The sequence below is a fragment of the Moschus berezovskii genome, chromosome 26 (genome assembly GCF_049115385.1).
Source record: "Moschus berezovskii isolate FMDL1 chromosome 26, NW_MosBer_1.0, whole genome shotgun sequence".
In the NCBI taxonomy this organism is placed as follows: domain Eukaryota; kingdom Metazoa; phylum Chordata; class Mammalia; order Artiodactyla; family Moschidae; genus Moschus; species Moschus berezovskii.
The window spans coordinates 6,650,075-6,663,389 of record NC_142485.1 but is presented as its reverse complement, the minus strand read 5'-3'; the positions used below and the strand labels follow the sequence as shown (position 1 = coordinate 6,663,389).

Genomic DNA, 13,315 nt, shown 5'->3' with positions numbered 1-13,315 from the left:
TGAAAAGGCAGAAAGATACAACACCGGAAGAAGAGTCCCCCAGGTTGGAAGGTGTCCAGTATGCTGCGGGGGAAGAGCGGAGGGCGCTTACTAACAGCTCCAGTAAGAATGAAGTGGCTGGGCCTAAGCGGCGACAGTGCCCAAGTGTGGGTGTGTCTGGTGGTGGAAGTAAAGTCTGATGCTGTAAAGAACGGCATTGCGTAGGAACCTGGAATGTTAGGTCCATGAATCGTGGTAAATTGGATGTAGTCAAACACAGGAGATGGCAAGATTGAACACTGACACCTCAGTGAACTACAATGAACAGGAATGGGTGAATTTAATTTAGATGACCATTACCTCTGCTACTGTGGGCAAGAATGGAATAGCCCTCGTAATCTGATGCTAAAGCTGAAGGTCCAATACTTTGACCACCTGATGCTAACTCATTGGAAAAGACCCTGAGGCTGGGAAAGATTGAGGGCAAGAGGAGAAGGGGGCGACAGAGGATGAGATGGTTGGATGGCATCACCGACTCGATGGACATGAGTTTGAGCAAATTCTGGGAAATAATGGCGGACATAGGATCCTGGCATGCTGCAGTCCATGGGGTTGCAAAGAGTCAGACATGACTTAGCAACTGAACGACAGCTAGGTTTTTAGTTGAAGAAGTAAAGCATCCGTGGTGTGGTAAATATTCAAATAGTACAGCAGCTTATTCATGGAAAGTGCTCCTTCCCACCTTGTTTCCCAATTGTTTTCTACACTGGAAATTGCGGGCAGTGGTTTCTTCTGTATCTTTTCAGAAACATTGTGAGAGCAAAGGTATATACATTTTTTGCACAAAGTGGGAGCATGGCAAACAGGCTGTTTTGCACCTTTGTTCCTTTAACAATACATTCTAATATACCTACCCTACTTTTAGCTTAAACGACTCGAATACTAATGGGTAGCAGTCTAGCTCTGGTGCGCCTGTGGAGACTGTCTCACCCAGTTTTTTATTTGTGCCTGAGGTATGTGAAAACGGGGCACCCTTCTCTCGCAGTTCAGGGAGACGACCTGAAGCACCCCCAGTCTGCTTGCGGCCCCCAGGCCCGGGCACAGCAGCCTCACCAGGCCGCCCAGTCTCACCACAGCCCCTGCTGCTGTCTTCAGCCTTCCCCCGTTCACTGCCCGAGTTAGCGCAGGTCACCCCGCTGCTGAGAGCCGCCAGCAGAAATGACCCTTGTTCTCTGGTTGGAAACCGTGTGTGACCTGACACCTCTTTGCCCACAGCACCACCCCCGCCCGGCCCGGGGCCCCGTCCGCGCGGGCATCTTGGCCCCCAGACCCACCCGGCTCAGCGACAGCAGAGCGCCCTCCCCGTGTCTCCCCGCGGCTGCTGCCTCTCGCACCCTCAGCTTCCTTGCCGGGAGGCTTTCTTAGCTATCTGGTCTAAAGCTACTCTTTGAGTTACCTTATTTGTAATTACCTTATTTTCTGGCAACCTCCCAAACAATAAGAGAATCATTTTTTATCTCTTTGTTTCCTTATTCTTCTCTGTCTCTACCTTCACTGAATCCTGCGTTGTTCACACTAGGCTTTCAGGACCCGTGTTAGTATCTGATGACCTGACCACCTGACAGGTCGTAGAGACTCAGCTGACTTGAATTTATGAGTGAATGGGTGAATGCTTCTTTAAAAAAAAAAATAATCCTTGTTGCATATCTATTTTATTTGTTTTTTCAAAACTTTCTGACCATACCACAAGGCATGTGGGATCTTAGTTCCCAGCCAGGGATCAGATCTGAGCCCCCTGCATTGGAAGCATGGATTCTTAACCACCAGACCGTCAGGAAGTCCCAAGTGAATAGTTTTAAGAGATTTATTTATGCAAGATCATTACCAGTGTTACAACTGTTAAGTTATATTGTACTATTCATGTGGCAAACAAGAACTGGTCTTCTAATAGTTATAAAAAGTACTGTTCTGTGTAAGTCCTTATAATACACTATATACAACATTATTATAGAGAAAATGCAATCTCATCATTGTGTAGTAGTTATAAAAATTACTTTCCCCTGACCTACCAGCACTTGTTAGGATAAAATGTTTGTCGTGGTTGCCGTACCCTGGAGCCCTACAGTAAGTACAGGTCAAGCACGCATGCCCCTGGGCAGTTGACAACACAGATGACAGACACACGGCAGGTCCGAGGACGGGGGAGGGCTGACCGTCAGCACAGGTGCGCCGCAAACCTGAGTTTTCTCAGCTAAGAACGCAGGATCATGGATATCTTTCCTGGTGAAAGCATCACTTTTAAATGAGCTGAATAACAAGTCCTGAGCTAATATAATTGAAAGTAAAAGGCTATGGAATGAAAGATTGTGAATAACATTGTTTTTAAGTTGGGAAGACTCTTGAGAGTCCCTTGGACTGCAAGGAGATTCAACCAGTCCGTTCTGGAGGAGATCAATCCTGGGTATTCATTGGAAGGACTGATGCTAAAGCTGAAACTCCAATACTTCGGCCACCTCATGCGACAAGTTGACTCACTGGCAAAGAGTGTGATGCTAGGAGGGATTGGGGGTGGGAGGAGATAGGGACGACTGAGAATGAGATGGCTGGATGGCATCACCGACTCGATGGACATGAGTTTGAGTGAACTCTGGGAGTTGGTGATGGACAGGGAGGCCTGGTGTGCTGTGATTCATGGGGTCGCAAGGAGACGGACACGACTGAGCAACTGAACTGAACTGAACTGAACTGAATATCTAGTAAGTTTTTAACAACAAAGCATTTATTGAAGTTGTAAAATATATTTCTCGGTCAATTTATATTAACCTAAAGCAGGAAATGGCAACCCACTCCAGTGTTCTTGCCTGGAGAATCCCAAGGACTGGGGAGCCTGGTGGGCTTCCGTCTGTGGGGTCACACAGAGTCAGACACGACTGAGATGACTCAGCAGCAGCAGCAGCGAAGGATTACATGTGTACTGCATGTATTCTGTGCTGCAATATGTATGTATATGTCAGTATTGCATTGTGATTGGGGCAGGTGCAGGCACAGACTGGCTTCAGACAAGTCTGTCTTCAGACCCCCAGCTCTGCTTGTGTGATCTTTGACAGGATTATTTAGCCATTAAGAGTGTTAGATATGTCACTTCAAAAAGTAGGGATAATAATACTTCATTAATACAGTTGCTGTGAGATTAAATGGAAGCAGCCCTCTTAGCTCGGTGCCTCAAGAAACACGGCCTCGCAGACAGCTGTATTATCATCATCACTGGGGCGTCAGTACTGAGAAATGGCTGGAACATTATCACAGGGGTGCGGAAATCTCACCAAGGTCACATACTCCAAGTGTCAGTTTCCAATCCCAAACCAGGGCGTTTTGCTGTTATCTGTTCTCTATCTAGGACTCCCATTGTTCCTTCCCTGCAGTTTTCTAATAGTTTCATTCCTATCCGAATTTCAGCCCCGATGTCCTGTTGGATAACGTGGTTAGTCTGCCCACGGTGGGTTTCAGCCCCAATATCCTGTTGGATAACACTAAGGTTAGTCTGCGCACAGTGGGCTTTAGCCCCGATGTCCTGTTAGATAACGCGGTTAGTCTGCCCACGGTGGGCTTTGACCCCGATGTCCTATTGGATAACACACGTTTACTCTGGCCCATAGTGGGCTTCAGCCCCGATGTCCTATTGGATAACATGGTTAGTCTGCGCACAGTGGGCTTCAGCCCTGACGTCCTGTTGTATAACACGGTTAGTCTGCCCACAGTGGACTTCTGCCCCGACGTCCTATTGGATAACATGGTTAGTCTGCGCACAGTGGGCTTCTGCCCCGACGTCCTGTTGGATAACATGGTTAGTCTGCACACAGTGGGCTTCAGCCCTGACGTCCTGTTGTATAACACAGTCTGCGCACAGTGGGCTTCTGCCCCGACGTCCTGTTGTATAACACGGTTAGTCTGCACACAGTGGGCTTCTGCCCCGACGTCCTATTGGATAACATGGTTAGTCTGCGCACAGTGGGTTTCTGCCCCAGTGTCCTGTTGTATAACACGGTTAGTCTGCACACAGTGGGCTTCTGCCCCGACGTCCTATTGGATAACATGGTTAGTCTGCGCACAGTGGGTTTCTGCCCCAATGTCCTGTTGGATAACACAGTTAGTCTGTACACAGTGGGCTTCTGCCCTGACGTCCTATTGGATAACATGGTTAGTCTGCGCACAGTGGGCTTCAGCGCTGACGTCCTGTTGTATAACACGGTTAGTCTGCCCACAGTGGGCTTCTGCCCCAATGTCCTGTTGGATAACACGGTTAGTCTGCACACAGTGGGCTTCTGCCCCGATGTCCTGTTGGATAACATGGTTAGTCTGTGCACAGTGGGTTTCTGCCCCAATGTCCTGTTGGATAACACACGTTTACTCTGCCCACAGTGGGGTGGTGTTGTTGTTTCTCTTTTTGTTGTCACACTTGAAAATTCGTGAGCCTTGTATAATTTATACTTCTAGCTACTTCTGAAAAGCAACCAGAACCAGGCTCAGTGAACCCACATGCCCGCCTGTGTGAAGTCGGGCTATAGCTGGGTGTCCCCTGCCCCTCGGGGCGTTTCTCCCTGGCTCCTGCACTCATCCATGTGACCTGCTTACTGATGAGGCTTAGTCCGGTTTTGGTATTGGACCAGCGTTTAGACTTGGTATTCAAATTAACTCATTAGGATATATTCACAGCTTTTTGTTAAATTGAGGTGTGACTGACATAGAATATTACATTAGTTTCAGAACCACAGCACAACGATTTGATCTTTATATGCATCGTGAAATGATCACTGTTATAACTCTAGTTAAAAACCCATCACCTTAGTTAGCAAAATATTTTTTTTCCTGTGATGAGGACTTTTAAAATCTACTCTGTTAGTAAGCTTTCGAATATGCAGTACAGTATTATTAACTCTAGTCACCATGCGACACGTACCTCCCCATAACATTTATGGACTCATTTCTCCCAGTCCCCCATCCCTACCTACCTTTTGGCCAATCTTACCCATCTTTTCTCTGTAAGAACTTGCGGGTTTTGTTTTGTTTTAGTTTCCACATATATGATATCACATGGTATTCATCCTTCTGACTCACTTCTGATTTCACTTAGAATAATATGCAGAAAGTCCATCCATCTTGTAAATGGTGAGATTTCATTCATTTTTTATGGATGAATTATTTTCTGGTGTGTGTGTATATATATATATCTATTTGGTTTCCAGGTGACTCAGTGGTAAAGAATCCATCTGCCGTCACAGAAGACACAGGAGACATGGGTTCAATCCCTGGGTCAGAAAGATCCCCTGGAGTTGGAAATGGCAACTCACTTTAGTATTCTTGCCTGGAAAATTCCATGGACAGAGGAGCCTGGCAGACTACATTCCATGGAGTCATAAAGAGTCAGACATGGCTGAGCACACACGTGCATGCATGCACAGACACACACACACACGGAAAGAGAGAGAGTAGTTTTTATCCATTCAAGGGCATGTGCATTGTTTGTGTGTCTTAAATATCATAAATAATGCTGCAGTACACATAGGGGTCCGTATATCTTTTCAATATATGTTATAATTAGTGTTTTTGTTTCCTTTGAGAAACACCCAGACGTGGAATTGCAGGATCATCTGACAGTTCTAGTTTTAATTTTTCTCAGAAACTCCGTGCTGTTTTCCATGGTGGCTGCGTCAGTTTACATTCCCACCAGCAGCACACAAGGGTTCTCCTTTCTGCACATCTTTGCCACCACTTGTTATTTCTTTTCTTTTGAGAATAGCCATTCTCACAGTCTGATTTGCATTTCCTTGCAGATTAGTGATACTGAGTATATTTTCATTTTTTAAGTTTTTGTTTGCCTGTTGGTCATCTCTATGTCTTCTTTGAAAAAAAAAAAAAAACTCTATTCAGATTCCCTGCCCATATTTTAATTGAATTCTTTGTTTCTTTGTATTGAGTTGTGTGAATTCATGGTATATTTTAGATATTGACTCCTTATCGGACATATGGTTGGCAAATATTTTCTCCCATTCAGTACATTGCTTTTTCATTTTGATGATTTCTTTTGCTGTGCAGAAGCTTTTTAGTTTGAGCAATCTCACTGCTTTACTTTTGCTTTTGTTGCCTTTACTTTTAGTATCAAATCTAAAAACTCATCACTAAGACCAACATCAAGGAGTTACTGCCTATGTTTTCTTATAGGAGTGTTAGGGTTTTAGGTCTTACTTACAGATCTTTAATCCACTTTGAGTTAAATTTTGCATCTGGTGTAAATAATTGTCCAGTTCCATTCTTCTGCATGTGGCTGTTCCGTTGTCCTAACACCTTTTATGGAAGAGACTGTCCTTGCCCCATTGTATAGTCAAAGCTTCTTTGTCACAAGTCAGTTGACCATACGTGTGTGGGCTTATTCTGTCTCTCTGTCCTGTTCCATTGATCGGGTTGTCTGTGTTTGTGTCACTGTCATACCATTTTGATTACTGTAGCTTTGTGATATACTTTGAAATCAGGGAGCGTAATGCCTCTAGCTTTTTTGTCCTCTTTCAAAATTGCTTTTGCTACTTGGGGTCTTTTGCGGTTCCACACAAAGTCTTGGATTGTTTATTCTATTTCTGTGAAAAATGCCACTGGAGTTTTGATAGGTAGTGCATTGAATCTGTAGATTGCTTTGGGTAAGATAGCACATTTTAATGATATTCATTCTTCTAATCCACAAATACAGAAAGTCTTTCAATTTATTTGGTCATCTTCAATTCTTTTCATGAGTTTCTTATAATACAAGTTTTTCACTTCCTTCATTAAATGTATTCCTAGACATTTTATTCTTAAAGATGACATTACAAATGGGATTGCTTTCTTCATTTTTCTTTCTGATAGTTCATTATTAGTGTTTAGAAATAAACAGATTTTTGTATATTGATTTCATATCCTGAAACTTTATTGAATTTTTAAGCTAGTTTTAAAATTTTAACTAGTTTTTTTTTTATAGAGTCTAAGGTTTTCTATGTATAATATCATGTTATCTCCAAGTAGTGACAGTTTTACATCTTTTCCAGTTTGAATTCCTTTTATTTCCTTCTCTTGGCTAAGTTCTCTGGCCAGGAATTCCAATATGATGTTCAATAAAAACAGTAACAGTAGACATCCTCGTCTTGTTCCTGGTATTAGAACAAAAGCTTTCAGCTTTCTAATGTAAACTGTTGCAACCACTATGGGTATTAGCTGTGGGATTGTCACATATGGCTGTTTTTTGTTGAGGGATATGTTTACAGTATTAACAGGGGGAAATTATTTCTACTTAAATTTTTGCTCACAGGGAGTTTAGTACAAATAAATCATTATGCTGTATACTTGAACCTAATGTTGCATATCAGTCATGCTGTTGTTCAATCACTGTCATGTCCGACTCTGTGACCCCACGGACTGTAGCACGCCCAACTCCTCTCTTCTCCGTTATCTCCCAGAGTTTCCTCAGATTCATGTCTGTCGAGATGGTGATGCTATCTGACCATCTCATCCTCTGCTGCTCCCTTATCCTTTTGCCTTCAATCTTTCCCAGCATCAGGGTCTTTTCCAGTGAGTCAGCTCTTCGCATCAGGTGGCCAAAGTATTGGAGCTTCACCTTCAACATCAATCCTTCCAATGAATAGTCAGGACTAATGATTTCCTTTAGGATGAACTGATTTTATCTCCTTGCAGTCCAGCAGACTCCCAAGAGTCTTCTCCAACACCACAATTCAAAAGCATCAATTCTTTGACACTAGGCCTTCCCTATGGTCCATCTCTCACATCTGTACATGACTATTGGAAAAAGCATAGCTTTGACTATACAGACCTTTGTCAGCAGAGTGATGTCTCTGCTTTTTAATACGCTTTCTAGGTTTGACAGTTGTGCCTCAATTTTAAAAAATGCAACATAGTGGCTCTTTTGTATTTAAATACACTTATGGAGAAGAACTCTTGAGAGTCCCTTGGACTGCAAGGATATCCAACCAGTCCATTCTAAAGGAGATCAATCCTGGGTGTTCATTGGAAGGATTGATGCTAAAGCTGAAACTCGAATACTTTGACCACCTCATGCGAAGAGTTGACTCACTGGAAAAGACTCTGATGCTGGGAAGGATTGGGTGTGGGAGGAGAAGGGGACGACAGAGAATGAGATGGCTGGATGGCATCACCAACTCAATGGACATGAGTTTGAGTGAACTCCGGGAGTTGGTGATGGACAGGGAGGCCTGGCGTGCTGTGATTCATGGGGTCGCAAAGAGTCGGACACGGCTGAGTGACTGAACTGAACTGATACTTTGAATAATGTTATTCAACCTTCCTTAAGACACAGCAGCCATATATATAATTGAAACACTTTGCTGTACACCTGAAACTAACACAGTATTGTCCACTAACTATATTCCAAGATAAAATAAAAGTCAAATTTAAGAAAATAAAAAGATACAGCAGACAGTCAAGTGGAAGGTAATCTTAAGGTGTAGAAAAAACATTTTAGGAGGAATGTGCTCTGTGTAAATACTCATGACACCTTAGTGACCAATTCTACCCTCATAATGAATGAAATGAAAAAATACATGTGCGTGTGTGTGTATTTATGTATGTATGTAAGGGTTTGGAGTATTGTGTCAGCATAAATGATAATTAGAAGTTGCATCTTCATTCACTTTCAGGTTTGGTTTAGTACACCTTCAGAGCTGCTCATCAAATCTTGTGGGAGGTGTGCGTGTTTAGAATTATCTTTGGCTGCACCCCCCAGCTTTGGTGATAATAAAGTTTGATCAGGGTATGTGAGTATTGGATGCATTTTCGAAACAGATTTTTAGTAATCAATTATCATAAAGCATTAAAATGATTCAGGAAAATCCCTTTGTAATTTTGTCATTGAAAAGGATAAGGATTATATTTGTTGAATTATATATATATATATATATATATATTCACATACAAAGAGGATTTTGACTTCTGGTATAACAGGTTTGTTGAATTTTACAAGATCCTCTGTAATAAATTTTTGTTGTGTGACATACAGCTGACAGAGTAACAAGAATATTCCAATTTGAAACTGAGTTATCTCTTCAAGCAAAATGTTCTCAAGAGCAAAACATTTGAACAAGTTGATCTAGGGCAAAATTGAATGTATTTGACATTTTCTAGTTGCCTAGATATTATTTTCTACCTTTATGAATAGATGTTTTTTTATCTTTAACAATTGTTAAATTTCTCTGGTTAGTATTGTATGTGTTAGTATATAAAGAACCATTAATGATCTGTCTCTTCTCAAAAACCCACTATTACTTGTGGGTTCAAGGAGGCTCTTACAAGTAGCAGAATCCACTTACAGACACTTAGAGCAAGAGTCTCCTGAGGCTGGAGCCAGACATTGACCCTGAGCTTCTGTACGTGCAGCCTCAAGAGACATTAACTATATAATAGGTTGCCCTACTTCTTCAGTAAATTTGAGTTCTTCAGAAAGAGCATTCAATTCACAACACGGTCTCCGTGCCTTGATTTACCCTTATTTTCTTTTGTTGTTTTACCATTTCTATATTTGAGGACATGGTAATTTCTGTATTTGGTGTCCTGATAATGATGAAATGTGTCCTGCATTTTATTAGCTACCCAGTAGTTAAACTGACTACTATTGCCACACTGAAGAAATCCCATGGAGTCCGTCAAGACGTGGCTAAAGATGCACGTATTGCGTCTTAAGTAACTTAAAATCTGTAGCCAAGCATCTTTGTCCTGAATTGCAGCGAGTTTTGCTAGAAAGGGGCTTTATTTCCTGTGTGCAGTCTTTCTGATTACGCACACGTAGACTGCCTCTCCCACTTAGGCCAGACGTGTTAAAAGGCAGGAAACAGTCTACAAGGCAGTTCTGCTCTGCTCTGCTGTGCTGCCCAGGGAACATTCTGACCCTGCCATTTCCTCGTTTGGAAGATGAGTTGTTCGATAGCGTCTCATCCCCCTTTTCCCATCTTAAAGTAAATGAGATGAGTCTAATAAGTCCAAATCTCTCTTTAAAAGAAATGTTCCAACTCCACCATACTCTTACTTTGCACATAGTTGTCCCTTCTTCAATGCAATTTGCAGTTTTGGTTTTATGTCTTAGAGATGCACTTGTGTTTTGTTACGTTATAAACATCTTACTCAAAATTAAGAAGCTAGAGGTGTGAGGTAGTTTTTTCTTAGGTTAGTTGTCTTAGTGGAACAACTTGATTACAAAAAGTTTTATGTGTGATACCAGAGCTGGGAGCCTGGTGAGGCAGTCTTATATGCTGTCCTGTCTGTGTCATTGTTATTGTCAAGGCTCTAGGAGAACTTTCTGTCTCCCCCTCCACCAGCTCACACACAGCCGGGTAATACTCACTAACTGTAAGGCAGAATTATGAGGTGAGACCAATACAAGCTGCCTAAGTCATCAATATAGAAGCTCTGAAATTACTCCGAGATAGTTTCCCGGAATTGGGCTTCAGTCTCCCTTCCGTTTCTCTTGCTCATTAAGGTGTTATGAAAACTGTTATGTCTAGTCCATTAATGAAAAGGTATGAGTTGCATCTTAAGTAACGTAAAATCTGTAACCAAGCATTCCAAAGGCAATTTGGAAGTTGCAGTTTCCAAAGTAGTGAAGCTGTATGACCATATTTTGAATAAGAAAAATAGACTACATGATGTAATTTTAGTTCATCCTGTGTTTTACTGTGATAGAACGTAGCCCAGTTGTGAAAGACGCTTTCTGCGCCATGGGCCGTCTCCGTGTGTCTCTGAGTGCTGCCTGCCGTGTGTCTTTAGCTCACCCGTGTCTTCCTGGTTTCTGCAGCACCAACAGGATGAACTCCGGGCGCCCTGGGAACCGCTGGCTGACTCCATCAAGCATTTCGGCTTTTGTCATTTGCTGAATTACAAATGTAGAACAGGATGAAGAGAGTAATTCCATCTTGTTTTCTCTCTTTCCAGGCTCTGTACAACTCGATCAAGAATGAGAAGCTCGAATGGGCGGTGTGAGTATGCTGCATGTCAGCCTGTTAGTAAATGGACTGCATGCTCTTTTCTTAGTCTTTCTTTGTGCCTTATCACTGATCCTGGAGAAGGATTAATTGCAGAGCCAGTTCTCATTTTACACCACCAGTGTCTTATCTTCTTTGTGTAAGACACGTAAACCCTAAGTATTCCATGTCTTTTTCTTGGTACCAGCATGCTCTTATTCTTATTGTAAACTGTTTGCTATGCCTATGTACAATTAATCATCTTTTTATTTAGAAAATTGGCATTCAGGAAGAAAATGTGAGTGAAGTAGTTTAAAGATTCCAAAATTTTTTCAAAAATCTAATACACATGATGTGGGTACCATACACTTATTCTAATTATCTGCTTCTTATCATTATAGATCAAGATTTTCTAATCCTATTTCCTATGACACTAATTATACCAGGATATTGATAGATAAGCTTTGAGGAGTATAGTACTTGTATGTAATGAAGTCCACATAAAAAGTCCATAGAAAGAATAGTTAATGGCAATGCAAGAAGTAGCATTTCCTGAAAGATTTTGCACAACTGTGTAAGTTTAGACAATAGTTACAGGAAAGGTGCTGTTGCAAAATTTGTAGGATAATATTCACTTGCATAGGAAACCAGGGTTATATACAAATATATCTACATAATTTATACATATCTACCAAATAGTATGGGAGAAGGCAATGGCAAGCCACTCCAGTACTCTTGCCTAGAAAATCGCATGGACAGAGGAGCCTGGTGGGCTGCAGTCCATGGGGTTGCTACTAGTCGGACACGACTGAGCAACTTCACTTTCACACATTGGAGAAGGGAATGGCAACCCACTCCAGTGTTCTTGCCTGGAGAATCCCAGGGATGGCGGAGCCTGGTCGGCTGCCGTCTATGGGGTCGCACAGAGTCAGACACGACTGAAGCGACTTAGCAGCAGCAGCAGCAGCAGGAGGAACCCTGATGATCTTTTATTTTTATTGAAGTATACTTGATGTCCAATGTCATATAAATTACAGGTATACAACATAGTGATTCACAATTTTTAAAGGGTGTATTCCATTCATAGTTATTAAGTTCTGGCTATATTCCCCATGTTGGACAGTATGTCCATGTAGCTTATCTTGTACCCAATACTTTGTACCCTTTCATCTTCTCCCCTTGAATTGTCCCTCCCACCTTCCCTCTCCCCTCGGATTTGTTTCCTACAATCTATGAATCTGCTTCCTTCTTGCTGTAGTTAGTAGTCTGCTGTATTTTTTAGATTCCATATTGAAGTGGTATCACACAGTATTTGTCTTTCTCTCTCTGACTTGTCACTTAGCATGCTGCCCTCGAGGACCATCCATGTTGCAGCAGATGGAAAATTTCCTTCTGTATGTGGCTGAGCAGTATCCCCTTGGGTATATACATCACATCTTCTTTATCCATGCATTGGTTGATAGACACTTAGGTTGCTCCCATATCTTGGCAGTTGTAAATAGTGCTGCTGGAAACATCGGATTGCATATATCTTTTTTAATTAGTGCTCTTTTCCCAGATATTTACCCAGCAGTGGGGTTGCTGAATCATATGGACGTTGCAGCTTTGGTTTTTTGGGAAACCTCCATACTGTTATCTCAGTGGCAGCTCCAGTTTACATTCCCACCAACAGTGTCTGAGGGTTCCCTTTTCTCCACATCCTCACCAGCATTTGTTATTTCTGTTCTTTTTGATGACAACCATTCTGACAGCTGTGAAGTGATATCTCATCGTGATTTTGATTTGCATTTCCCATATGATTAGTAATGTTAACCATTTTTTCATGTGCCTCTTGGTCATCTGCATATTCTGTTTGGGAAAATGTCTACTCAGGTCTTCTGTTCATTTTTTTTTCATTTGCAAATATTTTCTCCCATTTGGTAGGCTGTCTTTGTATTTTCTCAGTGGTTCGTTTTGCTATGCAAAACCTTTTAAGTTTATTTTTGCTTTTATTTCTTTAACCTTAGGAGATGGATACAAAAAATAATTGCTATGGTTTATGTCAAAGAATGTTCTGCCTATGTTTTCTTCTAGGAGTTTTGTAGTATCTAGTCTTCCATTGAGGTCTTTAATCCATGTCGACTTTATTTTTGTATATGGTGTTCAAATGTTCTAATTTCATTCTTTTACATGTAGCTGTCCAGTTTTCACAGCACCACTTATTGAAGGGACTGTCTTTTCTCTATTGTATAGTCTTACCTTCTTTGTCATAGATTAACTGACCATACTGTGTGGGTTTATTTCTGGGTTTCTGTCCTGTTCCATTGATCTAGGTATCTGTTTTTGTG

At 41.8% G+C, this 13,315-nt stretch overlaps 1 protein-coding gene across 11 annotated transcripts in view; it reads left to right on the top strand.

The window, feature by feature from the left end:
* The window catches only part of PSD3 (pleckstrin and Sec7 domain containing 3), a 610,189-nt gene that overhangs the window by 463,520 nt on the left and 133,354 nt on the right, over nucleotides 1-13,315 (top strand). For all 11 annotated transcript variants that reach the window (XM_088832770.1, XM_088832769.1, XM_088832768.1 and 8 more), the window contains one exon: nucleotides 10,960-11,003. In XM_088832770.1, the coding sequence (XP_088688896.1) occupies nucleotides 10,960-11,003 (44 nt within the window). The remainder of the gene's footprint in view (nucleotides 1-10,959; nucleotides 11,004-13,315) is intronic.